The sequence below is a fragment of the Zootermopsis nevadensis genome, unplaced genomic scaffold (assembly GCF_977971745.1).
Source record: "Zootermopsis nevadensis isolate Lab colony 2312 unplaced genomic scaffold, Znev_1.0 Znev_ptg000021l, whole genome shotgun sequence".
Lineage (NCBI taxonomy): Eukaryota > Metazoa > Arthropoda > Insecta > Blattodea > Termopsidae > Zootermopsis > Zootermopsis nevadensis.
In genome coordinates this window covers 20,666,114-20,687,995 of record NW_028259153.1, presented here as the reverse complement: position 1 = coordinate 20,687,995, position 21,882 = coordinate 20,666,114, and the positions used below count along the sequence as shown (strand labels likewise).

The window sequence follows — 21,882 nt, the reverse complement described above, 5'->3', positions numbered from 1 at the left end:
CAACGTGACTGTTTTCAAAACTGCAGAAACAATATATTTGCTAGATTGAACAAATTGATTAAAACGAATAAACTCACATCACATAATCATAAAACGTTGTATACCATGCAGCGTTATCGAAATATATAAAATCATGTATAAAAACAAAACTGTTTAATTCCTTAGTTAAGTTATATTCAGTGGTAACTACCGAGAGATGGCACCTGTGTAATTGTAGTAATTTTCTGTGCCTGGATTAATCTCTGAATAATAGTAAGATGGTGGCATGAAATTGCTTATATAAAACTATGGCCGAACAAACTAGGGCTGCAACACCGGCGGAATCAACAGTAACCTTAGTGGAAAGTGAAGATGTTCTGCATCAGGTGAATATGTTATTTATATTTAAACCTATAGGTTTGTATGGGATTTAAATTTAATCAATGAGAAAGCCATTCTCATAAAGTGTAAAGGTGGCGACTGACTTGTAACATTTACTCGTAATGTAACATTCGCGGCGAGCATGTTACATTACACCACAACTGGTGAGGCGCATCGAATGCTCGTTTTGAACGCTCGGCTCGACTGTGCTCATGTGTGCTCCATTCATTTCATTCAATATGTCGGACGTGGAGGTTGTGTTATCTTTGTTTCATTTAATACGCTACTCTTATCTAAAGAACTCGTGAATGCTCGTTACGACGCCGCTCGACTGACTGACTGACTTGTAATGTAACACTCAAAGGGATTCGCGAAAAAACCGACAACACGATGGAGCGCCCGCGAGCGTGAGCAGCTCGCATCGAGCGGCTCCGTTCGCTGTCTTCACTTGTGTAATGCTCGATTTGTAACACGTTACATTACAGGCAAATGTTACAAGTCAGTCGCCACCTTAAGAGGTACATATCAAGTCTAATGATACTCTTCGTAAAGATAAAAATTTCTGTAGGCCTGTAAGAAAATTTGCCTTTGAGATAAATTAATGTGATTGTTCCTAACTTAAATGTCGCCACTTGTTCACACACTTTTAACCGTTTTTCAGGTGTTGGTTTTTCTGAAATTCGTTTTGAACCAAAACGATCATCATGTTTTCAATTTGTACAAAAGTTAAGGCATTAGGTCTTCCATTTGATCGGTGATAAAATACAGTACAAAAATAAAATAATCCACTAATTGAATGTTAAGGTCTTTAAAATAATGGGTCACAACATGGTGATGTAATGTTGCTGTTATTTGTGGATTAATGTGTAGTAGTAGTAGTAACAGTAACAAACACTTGTCTTCATCAGCTGCATTGTCCAAGCCCCTGCACTTGTCATGCTTTGTAGCTGATGTCCATTGAATTTACAGATGTGTTGCAAGCACACCTTTTTGATGCTGTCCTCAAGGGTGCATTATTTCCTGGTCTTGTCACAGTGCAGTAACAGCTGAACTTTACCATATTATAGAATCTCTTTCCCTTTATTTCTGAAGTTTTTTAGTTTGAAATTAATGAGTTCTCTCTTTTTGGTTTAGTGATCAAACTCTGTTTCTCATTACATTTCAGGACGTCCGTACTGTGAGGCTAAGGCTCAGGAAGCCTGAGCCAAAAAAGAAAGTGCAATGGCAGTCAGGAACAGTTGATAATGAACACCTGAATAAGAAGAAATCAAAATGTGAGCATCTGTTACATACTTTTATTTGAGTAATAATAGTAGTAATAGTAAACCAGTTGCTGTGTTATGATTTTCCATGAAGAAACATTTGTTTCCCTTACCAGCACCCGTTTTTCTCGAGTCCCTTGCATGCCGGTGTTCAAGTCAAGTTATTTCCCCACCTCTTTGAAATGAAAGAAACTTAACAGAATTAAAAATAACATTCTATATTTTTCCTGGAATGATTGCATCTTGGGAGAACATTCTAATGTAAGTTTGTGGATAAGTGATTCATCTTCCAGTCATACAGCATCTTTGTAGGGTGTGTTCATGAAAGCTTTAATTTTGGAAGTTAAGCATGTGTTGACATACTGGCAAACAGATTAAAATCTCAGTGATACAGCATCACTTTAGGATGAATTTCTGAATGCCACAACTTTAAATATTTAAATTTCCCAGTTTCAGAAACTTGTGTTTTATTTATGGCACAGAGTATAATAGTAATTATGTTTTACCATTTTATACTTGAGACACTTTGATAAATATCATGAACAATACACAGGCTCTAGGTATCTGATCATCTGTAAGACATGTCTTATTGGGTTTCCTATATACATTGTGCAGAAATAGATGTGTTAGTAATAATTTTGAACATGTAACCTAAAGTCAGCTGTTTACTTGTACTTTGTTTAGGCTGCTGTCAGTATGAAAAACCTCATGCATTTGATGAGAGTTCATCATCTTCAGAAGAGGAATGTGAGAATTGTCATGGCCATGTTGAAAGGAAGAAAAAGAAGAGTAAAGAACCCCCAGGATCCACAGAGGCTTCAGCAGAACTCAGAACTTGGTGAGTTAAAAATGTTAATGTATGTTGTATGTCACTTTTGATAGTAATTTATTTGTTTTATAAATGCACTTTAACAGAGTATATTGTAGTTCCTGGATTGGACAGATTAGCTCATTGACATCAGGCCTGAAGATGCAAGATAGATATACGACTGTAAGACTACATAGTGCAACAACTGAGAAGACCATGATCTGAACACATTTCATTGTATTTCTGCACTTATCATAATCATAGAATCAGAATTGTTTTGCTTGATTTTGCCAAGCTAATTATGAATTTGAAAATAGTTTGGAGCACTAGCTTGCCTGTACAATGTAAACCAGTGGAATTACCAACACAGGAATTAAGGCAGCAAGCTGCAAATTACTGCTGCAGAGAAATAATGTTTATTGTATGAACAGCATATGCTTCCTTATCTGAAACCCCTTTGATCACTTTGCCTTTTACTTCTAATGGTCATGGAACACAATTTTGTGTCCCTGCATTAATTATGTCGATTGTATTTTTAGATCATTTCCCATTGTAGTGTATCTATTGGAAATTTCACATGGTTGGAACTCCAAAATAAGGATATGTAAAATATGGGAGGTGATCTGAAAATGAGATTGAGATCTTGTAGTGAAATCGTAATCTATAATCTTTGTGATATCAACTTTATCAGCATAAACTCAGGTTGTTACTGTTTTATCCTCCGTGAACTGTTCGGTAAATACAGAATGATGTTGAAATCTTTCCAGGCTGAAGGCATTTCACCATAATATTCTGACATTCAGTGGAGCAGTTCATGTTAATATTTCTAATCATAATGGCAAGTGACTGCCATATTCTCTATTTATGTAAGCTCCATATATAGTACTATGAGAACTGTGAGGGCATTTTAGACACTTTCACATCTGAAAGTTGCTAAGCGCTGCTTTTAGGTTCACCCTGTCTGTTGTTCATAACTTGATAATGACTGAAATGTTATGTTGGCGAGTCACACTGAAAGTTTTTCATGCAGTGCGGTTCTTGTTAAAATCAGACGACAACAGTTGGCAGTTTACATGAAGACCCATGTGCATTTCTGCACATGGAAGTGACGGTTGAGAATCCGCAGGTTGCCTTCTATTCAGCTTATGTCTTGTTTGGTGGAACCAAATCAAGCCTTTGTTGCCATGGTTACCTTCAATCCAGACAGTTCTGACATTACTGCAGGCCACTGGACAAATTTTGTAAACGTGTTATAATCGTTATCCTGTGTGTGCATGTCGTATGTTTTTAAATATCTCCAAGATAACTTTTGTATATCTGCCATTAATTGTGTCTATTTGTAATGTCAAACAAGATTATTTTTTATATGAATCAGTCTTTGAGGATATCACATACGATTGTGTAAATGAAAGTGACTAAGTTATAAGACCATTTAGGTGCATCTCCATTAGTACCGAATACTAACGAGGCCCACGTATCATGTTCAGGGATAGCTGTAGTCTCATTTGATTGGTACTGGAGTTGAGACGTGTCAGTAAAATATATATGTGAGATGTAACTCAGCTATTTCAATGAAAAGTATGATTTTCTTTTCTTTTACAGAGGCTTCAACACCAAATTAAATGTTCTTCCTTATTTGATGAGAAAACTACTTGGTCATGCCATGTAATATGCATATCGTTATTGTAATATTTTATGGTTAAAGTTAATTAGACAGGTCTTAAGTCGATGTTCAAACATAAGGCGTTTTATACATGTAAAGAAAATTACATTTAATTTGATTTTGTTTTAATGTGACTGCATTGGTGTTATACCTGAGATAATGGTACTACTCAAGTGATGCACCAAATAATATCTGTGTAAAGTACGAGACATATAATATGAATGAATTGTTGTTATTCATAATTAGAAACTGAGGTTACTGGAAAAGTTTGAATTACTATTTCGCCCTCTCTCACCAAACATACAGAAAGGTTTATGGCTACTTATAAGAAATTGTTTCCTATTTAAATGCACATTTCGTGTCCATGTATTCACGTTTACCCTTTTTTCATCAAGGTAGGGAAGGGGTGAGGGGGCAGAGTTACACGTGTCCTCAGACCTCTGCATTGGTCGAAGGTGAGTAGTCACTTCAAATAGCTTTTCCAGTAGGAACAGAAATGGGTGCAGTTGTGATGAGGAAAGTTCACAGTTTTCCTGGCGTAGATGAAATCCCTAACCAGGCACCTTAGTTTCTGAGCTGTTGTGATGTATGTGGCGTGTACATGAACTGTATTATGTGGTGTGTCACTTGAGTTGTCTCCTCACTTTGTAGGTGACATGGTAGTGAATAAGTTCACTGGTCTACATTTGGATTCTTAATTTATATATGACACATGCCCTGAGTCCTTTCTTCTAGCAGGAAGATCTGTTTTATTAGCACAGGTTAATTATATTATATGAATCATTGGGGATCATTGCACATTACATTGTAGTAAAGCCTCATTCAGTCCAAGGAAAATTTATAAATACATTCCATAACTTTCTCTCCCAGAAACAAGTCCTTTGATTTTGTATTGTGATCGGACATCCATTTACCAAGTTTTACTCTGCTAGATTGTACTGTCAGCTTGATGACCTTTGTATGCCTGTCTCCCTCAACATTATAGTTGTGATTGAACTTCTCTGCACATTTAATATCAGTTCTGGTACGTGTTGAATGTATTTATGATTAGTTAATTTTGCAGCGTGGTATGTGAATAAGTGCAGTCTCTGTTATACATATATACCAAGTATTCTGTCGATATTTTACATTGTAATGACACTGTATGTAGAAGGAAGAAATGCACTCGGTAACTGCCATTAGGCTGGTACGCAATACAGAACATTGATCATTCTATTTTTATCATCGGAATACATTTAAGAATTTGTTTCTAGATCCTAATTTAATAATTGCTTAGCCCTTCAAACTCAGAAATGTAGTCTTAGTGAAGCTGTCATTCTAACATCTGTGTTAGAGAATTTTATTTGGGCATTGGCTGTAGTTTGTTTTATAAAGTACATGCTGATAAAATGTGTAATTGGTATTATATACTCTAAAAGGACAGAATAATGATCCATCGGCTACATTGGCCACCTTGTGTCTAGAAAAAGTTGATGAGTTAACTTACTACAGCCTGTTGGTAGTTTTTGCCAATTATCGCACAGATTTGCTTTTTAAGGGGTGAATCAGTACATGTGGATGACTATATTGACAAATGTAAAACAGACTAAAAATGTTCAAAAAAAAAGACCTCGATATGTATGAATTAAGTAAATGAGATGATCTAGTTGGTCTTGGCTCTTGCTGCTGTGTTGATTGAAATTTAGTTTGGAGTGCCATTTTCCTTTATGGTAGTTTTGAAGATTTAATAATAAGCTTGAATTGTGAAGTAATCATTGTTTCAGTAGATCAGTGACAATTTGCAGAACTGAAGACATCTGACTAAAATGATGAGCTATTTGTAAGAAGGTGGATAAGCATAATGTAAAGCAGTTGTTGTTAAATGTGTTGTTCAGTGAGGTTAGAGTTTGAAGCCACATTTAGTTCACAGGAATTTGTAATGTGATGTGGGTATTACAAATCAGTAATAGTTCTGTTCCTGTATGCCACATTGGTTTCATTTCAAAATGTTGACTAAGGATTGTCATTAATGTTTCCTTAAAAAGTCCAGCATTCACTGCCATGTAAGAGAGATGGTACTCCTTCTGAGATTTATTACGCAGTGTGCAGTTAATTGTTCCTCATAAATAATTGAACCTTTTATGCAGATATTCCACATTACTGTAAGAAAAGGAAGCATTCAAATGAGCTGCTACATCACAAACAGGAGGATACTGTTCCCTTGTAAGGCATTCCTATGCAGAATGATCACAGCCCAAACTTCTGTACAGAAGTGTTAAGAATTAACAGTACCTGTTATAAAAATGACATATTTTTGCAAAAACGTGTTTTTAAATTAATTTAGTGTTTTTCCTTGATGTCTGTACATGGGTGGGGAGGACAATATTAAGTTTGAACTTAAATAAATGGGGTGTGGACTGGCACGTTTATACACAGTAATGAACCTTTGGGTTAGAAATTTCTTGACTAGCTGAGTGACAATCAGCTTCCCAAGAAAGACTCTGTTTCATGAGTTACATTTTTTGTTCACCTCATTATTCATTATATATTTTTTTCCCCTGTGTTGTAATTTTAAATTACACTGAATTTTTCACTTGGTCATCAGCCCTCAGGAAAGGTTGTAATTCAGAAGAAAAGTGTCATCTGCCTGCCCATACTTAACTTAGTGAAGACTCCATAAGAAGTTCTAAATCGTCAGTTCACGAAAGCAAGTACCTGTGGAAAGTGTCAAGCCTCAAGTAGCTGAGGAAGGCAACAGTTTCCAAGCACCATCCCTCCTTCCCAGCTTCATAATCATCAGCGTGTGGAAGTATGCAAAATTACAACTTGAAGGTGAGTTGCTGGCATTACATTCTGTTCCCATTACTTCCATGAAAATTATGGAGATTGCATGGTAAGACAAGGATGTATAATTTTTCTAATGGACAATTTAATCTAAAAATATGCAGTTGGTTGTTACTTATGTCACTGTATTTGCTACCATCTGAACTGAGACCAGCCAATACCGAAGTTCCTGTTGTGTAGATTTGCAGCTTATGAGTGGTCAGAGATATGCTGTCATTTCAGTTATGTTTTTCAGCATAAAACATGCTTTTAATTATCTGCCATCATGTTTAGACAGTCTTGTTGTTTAATATAATGCTTTAATTAGGTCAAAGCTAGAGTATGCCTTGGTCATATAACAGTAATTCATGTAGTTACGGGATCTCGTCAGTTGTCCTCGGCAAACTAAAAAGTAGACGGAAGTCATGTGGTTGTAATGTTACTTTCAATTTTTATACAAATTATCATAATGAATATGATCTCCTTGGAAACCTGCAGTATATTATTGATCATAAGAAATTAAACAGCGCAGTATCCGAGTGCTTTCAGTCTTTCATTCTAAGTATCATGAAAATCAGTTTGTGGGGAAATTCTTGAATTTCTGCCTGTCACTTTTCACAGAGTCTCTTCACTCAAAGAAGATGTTTCAGACCAGTGTAGCCATCATTAGGTTTGGTTCCCTGCTTCTGTATCACTGCACTAAGGATTTCCTCCCCTGTGTCCAGAAATAATGATGATACTAAAACATTTATAATTTTGTTACTTTGGTTAAAAGTTACAACGATTATCAAAATGCTTTTTAAATTGTTCTTAGCTTAGCCTGGTGAGTGTCATTGTGTTTCCTTCGAGTTGCAAGTGTTGAGGCGTGTCGTTCAGAATGATGTGGGATATGGTTCATGTTTGGGGAATACAGAAATATTGGTTGAAACATACAAAACTGCATTTTCATATACAGTTTATTGTTATTCTTAATGCGGAAGATAACGTGGAAAACGGGCAGCGTCACCAAATCGATGATACCTCGTTCAACGTGCTTCTAACATATTAATAACCACCTAGCACACATGTATTTTTGACCTGTCCCTTGCATTACATTTGCCATTCTTAAAATAAACAGGATGTTAATGCACAAGCATACTTCCTGCATGTGAACGGAACTGATGACTTAGACAGTTTTCTGCAGTTTGTAATATCTGTAAATTAGGTGCCATTAATGAGTAACTACACAGAAATGCTACTTCAAGGTAACACCTGAAGCGATAACAAAGAACATCAAAATGTGAATGGTATATGCATCAGTGATTACTAATTTCACATTTAAAAATCCTCTCATTGTTTCTGATGCCATGCTGTTTACTTTAACCTTTGCAAGAAGCACTCTAACGAACTGCAAGATGTCGCAATACTTTCCTCTTCAGCTGTAAACTTGTGACAAACATACAGTTGACAGAAATGCGTGTACCTGGCATTAATAGTGTAAAAATGTAATGTTCTCCTATAATATCATTCACTTGCACTTAATTAATGAATACCTCATGCTATACATTTGTTAGTGATTTCACAAATTACATTTCCTGCCAGTTAATTAATGTTTTACCGTGAACCACGCAGGCAGGATTTAGCTTCACTTTCTGCTTCTGAACCCTTTGGGTATAGCTCATCTCTCAAATAATTGGAATTTCAGGCACATATATGAACAGACAGTACTTACTGTGAAGTATCATGATTAATGGAAATGTACTTTCATTTTCTTTTGTTACATCAGCATCCTGCATCATAATTTTATAGTCAAAATGTTATTCTTATCGTCTCATTGACTTCACAATATTTCAATAAGGTATTCGTATTCCGTATTCTCTCAACGCACCGATGCTGAATTTTTACCATGAATAATATATCATTCAGCGTAAACATGGTATGGAGTAATAAAGTCTTGTTACTGGATGACAGCAACACTGTCCCAGAATGAATGACATTTTAAGAATAGGCATCAGATTTTTAGGTTTCTAATTTTCATCCTGTTTGACTCTTAAACAGCTACAAGTGAGGAGGAGCCATTACCAGTAACCCCGGGTTAATCAAGGCCACATACCTTGATGAGAGAACCATTGCATTTGAGGAATAATGTTTTATGTTATCATACATCCAGTTTCATATTATCAAATTTTAACCTAACTGAAAATAAATACAATTAGTCATATACTTACAAGAACAAATGTTCCATTTTACATCAAAAACTATTTTCTTCAAGACAATATATGAGTAGGTATCAGTTTTTAAACTGTATTCATTACTCGGCCTAAAGGAGGGATGTTTGATCTGTGGCTGCATCTTGTTTTGCGCCTTACTTCCATTCCCCTAGTTGCTTTCCTCAAGTCTCAGTTCTTTAACTTTGCCTTTGGATCTCCATACCTTCACTGTATAGTCATCAGAAGTGGTAACGAGCATCTCAGGATCGTGAGGGTTGAACGCTACTGAGTTGACAACATCAATATGTGGGAATTTGGCAAGACATACTCCATAGTGACGATCCCAGAGATATCCATGTTTGTCTTCTGCTCCACTAAAGAACATGCAACGTAAAAATACATTGTTTGTGAAGATCCCTCCTCCCCTACATAGCTATTAAATGTAGTTTTTTGTCTCATTTCCAGGCAACTGATCGTAAAGGTGAATGTCTGAGACAGCACAGTGTGAGAATGTCACTTTTGTGCTGAGTTACGTAACCATAGGTAACCCAAATACCTGGCATTCTTCTTCCACTGTCACATCTGTGGACCTGGTATTTTGACCAATAGGAAATTATCCTTATCTTAGATTACATTTAAAATTCATCACTGTACCTTGCGACATATTCGTTGCATACATCTAAGAAGATGAAGAAACATTCGTTGGTTGGAGTGTATGCCTTGTGGGCCCGGAGCATTGTTCCTACTTCCTTGAGTGTAACCAGATCGATGACATGGATATCAATCTCCTGAGCAATAGGGGGTGGGTCAAGAGGATTTTTTATCATGTAACCTCTTGGCCACGGACGACTATTTACATACAGGTACCTGTTTTGTGAACACAGTGTACATATGTTACAGTAATTATGCACCATATCTGTTAAAAGGCATGCATAATACTTTTCCATATCTTTCTTTTGATCAGTAATGTTAATGTACTACATGTTACCACTTCCAAAAATATACTTCTACAAACGTCCTCTAATAAAATATACTGACGCTGCAGAGACTGGTGAAGTGAGCAGGGACTGTGAAATTAGAGGCAAATGCTGCCTGTTGTGACAGTCCACATCACACCCAGAATTGTGTGATGCTCTGGCACTAGGGTCCAAGCAAATAAAAATTTGATGTGACATCAAACATTTTAACTAAATTTATTCTTAACTAAAGATCACACCATACAGACATACAGGGTGTGGAAGTATAGCTTCACGCATTTTTCATCTTCGCACTAGACAGAGGTGATCACAATCTAATCAGCCTTCAACTGACCCTAACTCATTAAAGAGAGAAATGAAAATAATAAGAGCCTGTGCCACAAAATTAGTCAAAAGACCCCAACATTTTTGTGTGTTTATCAGAAGAATATTCAGAAAGCATCAACATACCTGTGATCTGGAGAAAGTCCCATGCCTACAATATGACCGTGAAGGTCGATGAGATGATCAACTTTGTCAAACTTGTTCGCAACTTCTTCATATACCAACCAGTTGGGCTCTGGATGTGGAAGTCCAGCATTTTCTTTCTCTCTCTCTCTTTCCCTTTCTCTTTCGGCCAAACGTTCCCGAAGAGACGGCCCTGGATCCAGCTTACAAGGGAAAGACACGGACTTGATGCGTTTAAACCCTATTTGATGTGGGGTGTATGTCTTAGAGCCTGTGGTGAATATGAGGTACTTCTCAGCGTGTTCAGACAGATCATCACTTTCACTTGCACATTCTTCAGTCTCCATCGACGTATCTGACACGCCAGAACTCCCTTCATCAAGCTCAGCATCATCTAAGTGATAACAAAAAATTATTTCATCCATAAAATAAGTCTTCATTCTAGTTTGTGTGACAGCTAGAGTTTTTCAGAATCAAACCATGATACACTTTTGTTTCTAAAGTTCAGTTTCCCTCACTTCAATTTTGACAACAGTGTAACAAGGACTGTTTCATATATGTAATGCACTTTGTAATATATCTTTGTAACTGACTGACATTGTTTTGCTTGTCAATTGTTTCCCCCCCCCCTTTATTTTCTGACAAACTGTACGTGGCAGAGTGAGCATCACAATTAGCACACATTCCTCACCACTGCTGGGAAGCAGACCCCAGTTTCTTTGTTTCATACCGAGTATCTGTTATACCTGGGACAAGGCTGTGGTTGTCTTCACTGTCACTGTTCTCAGAAACACTATCTGGAGGACTTTCTCCCTTGCCTTGTGTTTCCACCTGGCGGTATTCAGCATTGTATTGAATGGGGCACGCATAATCTGTTCCATCACCTAAGCGACGCCAGTTTAAGAATGCACTCTCAAGTGTGCTGCACCTGAAAATTATTACATACTGGTAAAGAAGTGCTGTTCTTATGTCAAACATTAAGAACCATCCTACATGCTTTTCTGATTGTGGTAAAACTCAGAAATAAAATTTGTTCCGTAGTAATTTCTTGTATTTATATTCTGGAGTGTACTGAGGAGCAGAGGAACAACTGCTCTCATCTTCTAAGAAGCCCTGTCTTTACACCCTTAGACATACATGAATACAATTATAATGAATGTATCATACAGATGTAACTATTTGTTCAGCAGTGGGTGTAATGAGAAATTTTAGGTCTTATTTTCTGCCCTGTTTGGAATTGATTATGTGTGAAAGAAATCCCAAATGTATGGAAAACCCGAAGTTCCAGAAACTGTTTCTTGTGGTACTGGTCCTGTATGACAGCAGATAGATCTCAAAATTCAGTTGCATAATATATACAATTGGGAATATAGAATCCACTGGGTAAACGTAACAGAAGTCAATCCTGAACCATACCCAATCATATCACATCACTCACAAAATCCATTTTCCTTAAAATTACAACCCAGAAGACAGCCATCGTAAGACTCACCACTGTGAAAACCTCAAATCCTACTCCCAAAATATTTTTCAAATTGCATTGACATTAATCTTCAATAATATGGGCATACCCCATTAGCTCACTTTTGAACAGCGTATTTCCCATTTAAAGGAATTTCATTTGAGGCATTTTCGCTGAACAACTGGCAAAGTTCACACCACCCAAATGCTCAGTGTTGTGTACATACACTGTAATGCAGTGTGAATTATTTTTGCTTATTATATACCTAGCGTCATTGAGCACAGTGTTCAGTGACACTGGGGAGAGTTAAGGGAAGCTGTTAATTCGCAGAAGTGTCTCCTGTGATATATTCTTAGGAAAATATACTTTTGTTTAAAATTACATGTTTCAGTTCCTAATTAGCCACACTAAGTGAGGGATGCCTGTCCTTATATTACATACTGAAGTCTAGATGAGACTGCATAGAATACTTCAGGTGTTACTTCATCCTCTGCTGCAGCAGGTTCTCTTGAAGAAGTTGGTAAGACATAACCTGATGTTGATGGATTATTTATCTCCCTGTGGGATGGAGGATTTCCTCGTTCACAGCTGCCCAGTCCCTTGCCTGATTGGGCTTCAGCTCCACTAGGAATAGCATCTAGTTCTGGTGGTGATGGAGCCAAACAGTTGGCAATCATAACAGCCCGGATAGAACTGGCATTGCAGTTGTAGAACTTGTACAGCTGATCCATTATAGGTACCAGTTCTGATTCTGATTCCTGGGATGCTTTATTCAGCCACAGAATAGAAGTGCTGACAAGATGTGCAAGCCAGTGGAGATCACCAGACAACAGGTGATGATCACTGTACCAAGTTCCAAAGATGTCATATGGCTTGTTCATTACTCTGCATTGCAAGTTAAAGCCAGCTGAAGAAAATACGAGCCCTTGTCAGTTATTATGACACGTAACAACAGTGTTCCCCAAACAATTACCCAAAAAGGATTAAAAATATTCTTAGACTGTTGAAAAGTTACAAACAGAACATGTTAGTATTTATGCAATTTGTATCCATATAATTTATGAAAGTTCTTTTTTATTACTTATAATTGTGTTCTAAGACAAGAAAACTAGTAGAAAATAAATAAAAGTTCCTTATTTAAAATGCATTTTTAAAAGATATAATGTTTAATTTATATACATTTCAAATTGCACTTCACTTTGCTCAAAATATATTGGAAACAACCTTAACTAGACTATTTTTGCAAGGGTTTTTGGAACAAAATGTTACTTGAATACTTCCGAGGGGAAATTCCAAGAAACTATTGCCACTGAACTTTTCATTCAGAACCTCTTGTCTCATCAGGTGGAACCCCATAGTTCTGAGACATACAGTTTGGGAAACACTGCAAAATATATGTTTGTTACAGGTCCTTTTAATTTACTTATGCTATAAGAATAAAATGCAGCCTCCATGTTTCATGGAAACTGAAGTCTTGTTAAGTTTCATTAAACTGTGCAGTAATTCATGCTGTGTGATACTTTGTCTTGATATAAATTTCATATTCAGTAAGATTACACTCCTGGTGCATATGCACATGGGCCAGTCACAGTGTCTGCATGGTCTGAGGTGGTATATTGACCACTGATCATGGGTGTGATTCTCAAGGCATGAATATATGTCCATATTTTTCTGTGTTGTGCTGTCTCGTGTAGGTAGAGGTCTTATGACAAAAAGTCCTAGCGATTGTCTAAAAATTTATTTGAAAGTTGGTAATTAACAGGATAAGGCTCCCAGTGGGCTGTAGTGTCAAATATGATGTCATGCACACTGTGCACTATTATCTTTTCAAAACACAATTGATTCACTATCAATCCAGGCAAGGGCCACACCAGAGAAGCCCCAACCGAACATCGAGATCGTCATATGTCTGCACATATCTCTGGGTGTGAAGTAGAGAAGTAGATTGGCAATCTGTGTCATGTGTGGGCCAGAATTCAGTTTTGTTAGTAAATTTTAGTAAAATCCTTTAGAGTAGAGACACCATTGCTAAAACATTTGACATTAAACTGAATGGCATGTGGCCACACAGGTTTACGGAGTGACAACTCGTCTGCTTTCATGGTCACTCTTTGCGTGTGAACGTTGTTATAGACCACTGTGCAAGTGACTCGTGCATCGTTTATACTCGCTCTGCTACAAAATGTGTCTTTGAGTAATTAGTTCCTGAACATTTTCTATTGCACTAAGAAAGGGATGCTTACCTTGCAGACTGAAGACTGCTATTTCTCCTGAGGTGCTATGTGGTGTCCCAAAGTGAACCCCAGACACCAACAGCAGTGTGTCAGATTGATTGAACTGTGAAAATTGTGTGTATTTCCAGCTGAAAGTCTTCATGTCATGATAATACTTGATACTGGCTGGATAGCTGGAGTCCCACACCTGCAGATTGCCAAGACTGTATGCGTCTGTATATGTATGGGAACAGAGCAGCACGCATTTCACTTTTGTGCCACACTACAAGCCTGTTTATGTTTTCAAGAGCATGCCCTGAGCCTATAAAGCCATTCTTATAGTGAGGGAAGAAGTAAAAACTGTCATGTGTTAAAGAAACTGTTGTAATTGTTCTTTTATAAAAATAATTCCTTCATCTAATTCTTATAATATTATTGGTAATATTCCTATCTTGTTATTATTACAGTTCCAAACCAATCCAAAGTACTTCCCTCCAAATAATCTTGATTGTGCTAAGCAGTTATGAGAATGTTATGTCAAAAAGAACCAAAGTGATGAGAAAACTGCTGAGACAAAGAACTACTGTTGGTGAGTATGTAATTTGAGAGGGAGGTTAATGCATTCCTTATTCCTCCTTTTTACATTTGGTCATAGCCTTCTGATAGCAAACAAAATTATATATCACACATCCCTGAATGAGGAATGGGATACAGTGTGAAAGCTGAAGCTATCTGCAGGATAGTATACCAAACTCAGCACAGAAAACTAAGAATATGTACATCTTTCTTTTCAAAATATTTCTTATACATAGGCTCTTTTCTCAAGGAAATGCCAACACAACTTTACCAGAACATATCCATCTTTTGAACAGGTTGCAAACATCTTTCCATTGTGAGCAAAGCTGACATGAAGAACCTGATGTGAATGTTCCTTCAGTACTTCAGTCTGGACGACAGGCGTGTGGTAAGAAAGCCGCTTGTATTCAGCCAACCATGATGTCTTGCCTGCAGGTAAAATACAATACCAGGAAAGTTCCTGCATGGGAAAAGAGTGACTCACAAAAACACAGTTTCATATGTGACTGCTAAACTTTTAAAATTAAATTTTCAAAATTTTACAGGTGCATAATCCATTTGGGGCAGGAATGAACAAGTGACTTATGTTTTTATCACATCACTGTTCATGGGCCAGATTAAATTAAACTGAAAGACCCATAAAGAATTGTTATGTATAAAAAATCATGTTGGCAGTACCAAACCATTAATACAGGTTGATAGTTTCTATAGCCTACCTTGAAAAACTATTCAATTCCTGAATATGACCTCTTTATGATACTTAGTCCTTACCACAGGAGAGCATTTACATATATAATGATTGCATATTAATGGAGCAGTAACTTGACTCTTAATAAGAGAACGAGATTTTGCACCACAGTATGAAGTTGTTTCTCGGCTCTACAACCCTGTTGTGGGTTTTCGAAGGTGTCTTCGTCGTGAAGTAGTGAATGACCAGCCCACTGACTCTGTACAATTTCTACTCAATCCTGATTGGACTGCCAGAGACAGTATGAAGCAACCTGACTAAAAAATCAAATGCAGAATCTATGCTTGACAAACTCTATAGAAGTAGAGAACTTAATGTAAATAAAGTGAAACCCCAAAAACACTTTTTAAACATTACTTACCTGGAGCAATCTTTATAGATGGATCAATTTTGAAATTATAGTAAAACAGATCTTTCCACAGAAACTCGTCATAACTAACACGTAACCAGGATCTGCATGTCAGTCCAACATCTAGCAGCTCTCTTGCAGAGAGATATTGAAATATATGTAGAAGAATGGAATCTGGGAGGTAATACCAATTACTGTTTGTTTCATGCACTGTATCATCTGAGAAGTGAGAACCGTCCGAACTCTCCTCCTCAGAGTCCATATTATACACGTGTTGTTACTGGAAAAGAATTCAGAACATGCAGAAAGTTACACAGGAATTACAGTGAACATGATGTGTACATAGCTTCACACTGATCACAATATACAGAAGTTTAAAGAGCATCTTCTATCTCATTGCTTCTACTCCATAAAAGAATTCACCTCAAGCAAAAAATTCTCACCTATTATAAATTCATGAAGCAACAATGGCTATGCTTTCTTGTGTAATTATTTTTGTGGTAATACTGTAGCTGGCTGTAAATGACAGTCATAACTGTGTGATTTGTATTGTACTGGAAGCAAGTATTGTATTTGTGCTATGACATGTATTGCATTCTTGGCTCGGGCCTATGAAGGATCCATGGAATGTAAATTAATACTATACAAAAAGAAACTGCTGATAAAGTTACTGTTAAAATTCATATAATTGTATTGTATCGCTCCACATTGTGTTAATTCCTCGTAATGGTAAATTAACATCAAGAAGTTTCATTTAACATGAAGCAAATGAAAGTATCTGGTATTTAATCAGAAACTCAATTTTTAAATAAAATTATAAGTTAATCAAAGATATTACTCGTTACATAGTTTCAGTGTAGGTAGTTTGCAGATGAGACTGAATTTCTGCTCACTCACCCAGACTTTATTTTAGCAGGTTTTCAAGAGCCATTGACAACAATGAAACAGCTGATGTCCACCAGGTGATTTGTTGATTATTGCGGGATCGCCAACATACGTTAGTAATTTTAGTACTCGGTCATGAAAAAATATTTTATTGTGTTCTTAATATTCTCACGCTACATTGATAGGACGCGTTATAAACTGTGTTTGTAACACTTATTTTGATTTTATATTTCACTAATATACACGTTGTTTAATTTTGTTGTATTGGCATTCTGATATCTACATTTTATTGTTTTATGGGTATACAAACAAAATAAACTCATAAATGGCTGCTTTTAGCTTATGCATCTGGTAATGATCTCGAGTTTTACACGTAATTGATTTGCTGATTTAAAATGTATTTGAAATTCATAATTTCAACAAAAGGGTATTCTTTCACGTAAAGATGTTTGAAATCAAAATGGGCTTTATTTTTTAAAATTTCTTTGGTGTATTTTCTCAGTTATAATTTCGTTCATTTCTATGATACTGTCAGTACATCTTTGTTTATTATGCGTATGTAACCGTAGGCCACGTATTTCGGTCTATTCGTCAGCAATTCACATAATCTGTGGTCATACCGATTCGTCCTCTGAACTGTGATTGTGTTGTGTTTTTTGCTGCTAAGTCTTCTTTCCCTTGCTATAATTGTTTTTCAATTATACTCTTTCAGGTCTTGTAATTTCTGGTTTATATTTTAAAAATGTCATCTGTGATGTTTCATGTACAGTTTTGAATGGTAATGTACCTGTGTCATGCTGCTGTTATAAACTACATTTTTTAAATTTCCAGATTCACCTTTTAAGAGTGGCATGGGTACAAAAGAAAGACGTCTTTTACTTTTGTCCAGCTCCGTAGTGCATGGTTCAGAATATCTTCAACATGCAGCTGATGATATAAATAATTTCTTGAAGAAGTAAGTTCTGCTATTTGTTTTCGTTGTAATTGCATGTAATTAAAGGTGCCACTATCCTAAACACCACTTTAATTAATGTCGTATGTCCATATTAATATTTGTACTGTTGCATTTTCGTAGGTACCATGTTACACGTATCTTGTTTGTACCCTATGCATTACATGATTATGATGAGTACACAAACAAAGTTACAAGTGTCTTTGAGAAATGGGGTAAGTGATGCTTACATGTCATTTGATATTGTGCTGAACAGCAATTTTTAATTTCAATTAGGAGAATCTGCTCTTGAAGTGTATTTACAACACAGTGATCAGCCGTGATGGTCAAGTTATAAAGGTTTGTATTGGAACTAGTAACCCTAATGTCTAAATTCATTACACAGTGTGTCTCTTTCTTGTTGATATTAAAATAAGATGCAGTATCAGATTTCCAGCTTATGAGCCAGTAATTTAAAAGAAGTACCTACCTATGTAGTATAGAAAATATTGTAGTATGCCTGACCCATGAAATTCATATTGGAACACAAGGAGATGAAGGAAAAACAAGTCTCACTGCAGCATTATATTTCTTATTTGCAAAGCAACAGATTTATAACTGTGGTGAGTAGTGGCTAACTTTGTGCTTTTATGTACACTTAAATTTCCAGGATACAAGGTAAATAGTATCCACACATCAAAAGATCCTGTTCAAGCTGTAAAACAAGCAGAAACATTTTATGTGGGTGGTGGTAACACATTCCAACTTCTGAAGGCTTTATATGACTGGAACCTAATTGATCCAATCAGGAAAAGTGTATTAGAGGTACTGTTTATGATAATGTAACTTGTGAGATTGCTTTTACATTAATTTTGATACAAACTCCAAGCAGACAGTATTGGAATAATAACACATATCAGTACATCATTTCAACTTTCAGGAAGGTGTTCCATACATTGGAAGCAGTGCGGGCACTAATGTAGCAACTCCCAGTATTTGTACTACAAATGATATGCCTATCGTGTATCCACCGAGCTTCACGGCTCTTGGACTCATTCCTTTCAACATCAACCCCCACTATTTGGATGCCAGTCCTACAACCCACATGGGTGTGAGTATGAATGGAACTCCTTTATAATTCTGTGACAACTGCAAGTCAGAATTTAAAATATTTCTCATGGCATGTAGGGCTACATGTTGCTGTTCTCAACTCATCTTTACATGTTGATCTTCGCTGTATTTCTTCAGTGCTTCGTTGTGCAATTGAAGCCATAGCTAAATTTTCATTGAACAAATAGATGGTTATATACATGTTTGGTGCATCTTTATAATACTTTTGTGTTGGAATAATTTATGTTGGTTCTGATAACTATAAATAAAACCCAAATGTATGACAAGACTATAATGTTGCTTACATTTTCATTGTCACTTCTCTTATCTTCGTATTCTTAAGAGAGGTGTCAGCACTCACGAGGTTTCTCACTTGTTCAGTTTTCTGTTGTTGTTTCCCCCCCACCCGATGATGTATAGGGCTGATTAATAAGATGGTCACCCTGTTGTATTAGGGCTAGCGCACACGAGCGGTCTTTCTGCTGCAGCGATAAAACTACTGCAACCGCATAATCTTGTTGCCTGTTCACACGGACGGTGAAATAAACACATTGTCTGCGTTTTCTTTTGAGCTGGGAGCAGGGTTTTGTTGAGACTGTCGCTGTGTGCGCTTTGGTGCTAAGAGCAAGGGCAAAGAAATTTTGGGTACATCCACTTGTAAGTCGAAGATTGCTGAAAGGCCAGATCTGCGTATGTATTCAAAGAAATTCTTCGGATACTTTAGATTGAGCAGTAGCAGTTTCGACGAGTTGTTGTTCATGATTGGACCGTCTATTATCTACCAAAATAATGTAATGAGGTCTGTGCAGCCAGAAGAAAGATAGGCAGTAACTCTACGGTAAGAAGAAAAAGTTGTATATTCAATTCTCTTTATTCTTGTCACTGTACTCTGGCATGACTTTATTGTACAGTGCCGGCCTCTTCTCCACTTTGGCAATCCATCTCTCACTATCAAAAACTGTGGTGTCAATTTCCATTATGCATGTTATTGCCACCAAGATCGGGCAAACGCTGGTCGACCGTGCTGCCGTTTCACCGTTCGTGGGTGCACACAGGTATGTTTCTTTGTGTTCCATTGCCACCGCCAGCCACACCGCATCAAAAATAAAGCATGTTGCAGCAGGAAAACTGCAACGGTAAAACTACCACACGTGAGCTCGCTTCCTACTGAAACGTGTTCCATCAATGCGGCAGAAAAACCGCTGGTGGGCGCAGGGTCTTAGAGTCCTTGTAAGTTGTCTAAGAGTTTCATTTGGCACAGTGCTTGACTTCATAATCATGGACTGAGCTTCATTTCTGCCATGGATAGTATCTCAGAATAGGATGCTTAGGTTTACTGACTGAAATTTACAATGACTTTATAGTCTAATAATTTCAGGAAACTCGTGAACAAAGAATTGAGCAGTACCACAAGATCCCTGGAGTTCCTCCTGTAGTGGGCTTGCGAGAAGATTGCCTGCTGCATATTGAAGGAGATAAAATAACACTTAAAGGAAAGTCTTGTGTGCGTATATTTTCACCGTAAGTAACATCTGTAAAAGTTGCAGTATTTTACGTAAGGTATAAGAGCTAGATGAGATACTTGTTATATGGCCTCTCCTACTTCAGCTTCATAGTCTGTACCCCATTTTTTCAAACAAGGCTCTGGAAATTAAAATTATGGTGATGTAGAGGAAATATCATTATCAATATTTAGGGAATATAGGTTTTAAATTTAATATAAGATGATATAATTTTCTTTTTAATGTTGGCTGTTGAGCAGTGCAGTAATTTCTTTCACAGTCTCCAGACTTTGAGTATGCTATTTACTAGCTAATTTACTTGATTTAAAATATCTGAAAGGTTTGTATGAGCAATAAGTGAATGTTAAGATCATTTAGGTATCAGGATCAAAAGCAAAAATAATTTCTGACTATGCAGTGTAAACTATTTTACAACATACTTCTTTTTCCTCCATTCCAGGGGAAAAAATCCTGAAGAGCATGAAGCAGGATCCAACCTAAGTTTTCTGTTGAAAACTATATGACATGTTCTTCATTTAAACATGTTATCTGTGATGAAATTGGGATGTTTGTTGCTGTATGCCTTGTAGTAATATTTTAATAAAATTACACACTTTATTATGGCTTTAGAGAACTCTTGATTGCACATTTTACTTGTAATAGAGTATATTAACAATCTTGGATGTATCCTTCAATGTTGCTGACATATAATCTATAGGTACTGTTTCTAATGCCAGTTCATTTAATGCTTTTGAACCAAGGATGTATAATGTAAGTTTGACAGCCGCTGGCCTGTCAGCTTATTAGTATCAAATTGCTACATGAGGTTTATACTGTAAAAAATGATGCATCCTTCCACAATAATTTATGGTCACTCAGCTCATAAGATCCTATCAGTCCTTAATGAGTCTTTTCCAGGAAAATAAAATCTTCAGAATGAAATTAACGCTATATGGCTCAATTCAGTGTAGTTCAAAAATTTGGTTTTATCTTCTATGAAAAATTACTTAAGCATAATATTAGACATTTTTTTAAACGTGTTCCACAAACCAAACAGTGATCCTAATTGTCCACATGCACATGCACATGCACATGCGCTTACAATCATATTCGATAACATACTATTTGTTTTCAAAAATAATTTTAATAATAATAAATAATGGCCAACCTTCTTCAGGCCACACTTCGGACCATAAGAGACATCAGATGTGCATCTCAAGTTAGTCGCTCCGACTTCATTGCTATCAAGAAATATTTGATAATAATAATTGTGAAATATAGAAGCTAGACACTTGACGAAAATAATACTTTCAACTTATTTACTAAAACAGTCCACCACTAGGATGGCATTCGTACGTGTTTTACATTTTCTGTTACTACTTTCTTGAACACAACAAAGCAGAAACTTCGGAAGGTATTTATTGGTCACATCCATTACTGTTATTAATATCATGTCATGTACGTAACATTTCACTCTGCATACTTTCAGCAAAAGCAATACCTGCGAGAAATGTATCGATAGTGGTTGTCTAATGTTGGTGTCACTGTGTAGGCTGCGTTTTATTTCTTTGTAATAACATTCAGATAAGATCTTTCCG

General features: G+C 36.5%; 3 protein-coding genes and 1 long non-coding RNA gene across 14 annotated transcripts; 2 read left to right on the top strand and 2 right to left on the bottom strand.

The window, feature by feature from the left end:
* The first annotated feature begins 91 nt into the window (after nt 1-91).
* LOC110833828 (E3 ubiquitin-protein ligase PPP1R11) lies at nt 92-14,604 on the top strand. 6 transcript variants are annotated; one of them, XR_002544360.2, is made up of 6 exons: nt 115-365; nt 1,526-1,634; nt 2,307-2,460; nt 6,678-6,904; nt 12,362-12,490; nt 14,221-14,604. XR_002544360.2 is itself a non-coding variant. In XM_022072324.2 (4 exons), exons 1-4 carry the CDS (start codon nt 288-290, stop codon nt 2,653-2,655), a joined length of 447 nt encoding a protein of 148 aa, XP_021928016.1. In that variant the 5' UTR covers nt 92-287; the 3' UTR covers nt 2,656-2,871. The 6 variants fall into 6 exon arrangements, 2 of the variants coding, with proteins under 2 accessions (XP_021928016.1, XP_021928017.1); XR_015536164.1 differs by having other exon boundaries at nt 9,550-12,490; XR_015536162.1 differs by having other exon boundaries at nt 12,362-14,604.
* On the bottom strand, nt 7,834-16,885 carry Fbw5 (F-box and WD repeat domain containing 5). Of its 2 annotated transcripts, XM_087352760.1 has the most exons (9): nt 16,754-16,885; nt 15,869-16,136; nt 15,031-15,188; nt 14,214-14,391; nt 12,412-12,877; nt 11,255-11,436; nt 10,512-10,902; nt 9,739-9,951; nt 7,834-9,458 (listed from the first exon to the last, which is right to left on the bottom strand). In XM_087352760.1, the coding sequence occupies exons 2-9, from the start codon at nt 16,116-16,118 to the stop codon at nt 9,254-9,256; spliced, it is 2,043 nt and encodes a 680-aa protein (XP_087208886.1). In that variant the 5' UTR covers nt 16,119-16,136; nt 16,754-16,885; the 3' UTR covers nt 7,834-9,253. The 2 variants fall into 2 exon arrangements, with proteins under 2 accessions (XP_087208886.1, XP_087208887.1); XM_087352761.1 differs by lacking the exon at nt 16,754-16,885 and having other exon boundaries at nt 15,031-15,219; nt 15,869-16,007.
* On the top strand, nt 16,798-20,918 carry LOC110833826 (alpha-aspartyl dipeptidase). Of its 5 annotated transcripts, none has more exons than XM_087352787.1 (7): nt 16,798-16,818; nt 17,573-17,696; nt 17,817-17,908; nt 18,343-18,497; nt 18,613-18,783; nt 20,161-20,303; nt 20,745-20,918. In XM_087352787.1, exons 2-7 carry the CDS (start codon nt 17,593-17,595, stop codon nt 20,806-20,808), a joined length of 729 nt encoding a protein of 242 aa, XP_087208913.1. In that variant the 5' UTR covers nt 16,798-16,818; nt 17,573-17,592; the 3' UTR covers nt 20,809-20,918. The 5 variants fall into 5 exon arrangements, 4 of the variants coding, with proteins under 4 accessions (XP_087208913.1, XP_021928015.1, XP_021928014.1 ...); XM_022072323.2 differs by lacking the exon at nt 16,798-16,818 and adding an exon at nt 16,957-17,092; XM_022072322.2 differs by lacking the exon at nt 16,798-16,818 and adding an exon at nt 17,294-17,453.
* LOC110833832 (uncharacterized) lies at nt 20,277-21,880 on the bottom strand. The gene is made up of 2 exons (XR_002544363.2): nt 21,453-21,880; nt 20,277-20,426 (listed from the first exon to the last, which is right to left on the bottom strand). It is a non-coding gene; the product is annotated as an uncharacterized LOC110833832 (long non-coding RNA).
* Nucleotides 21,881-21,882: the final 2 nt, after the last annotated feature.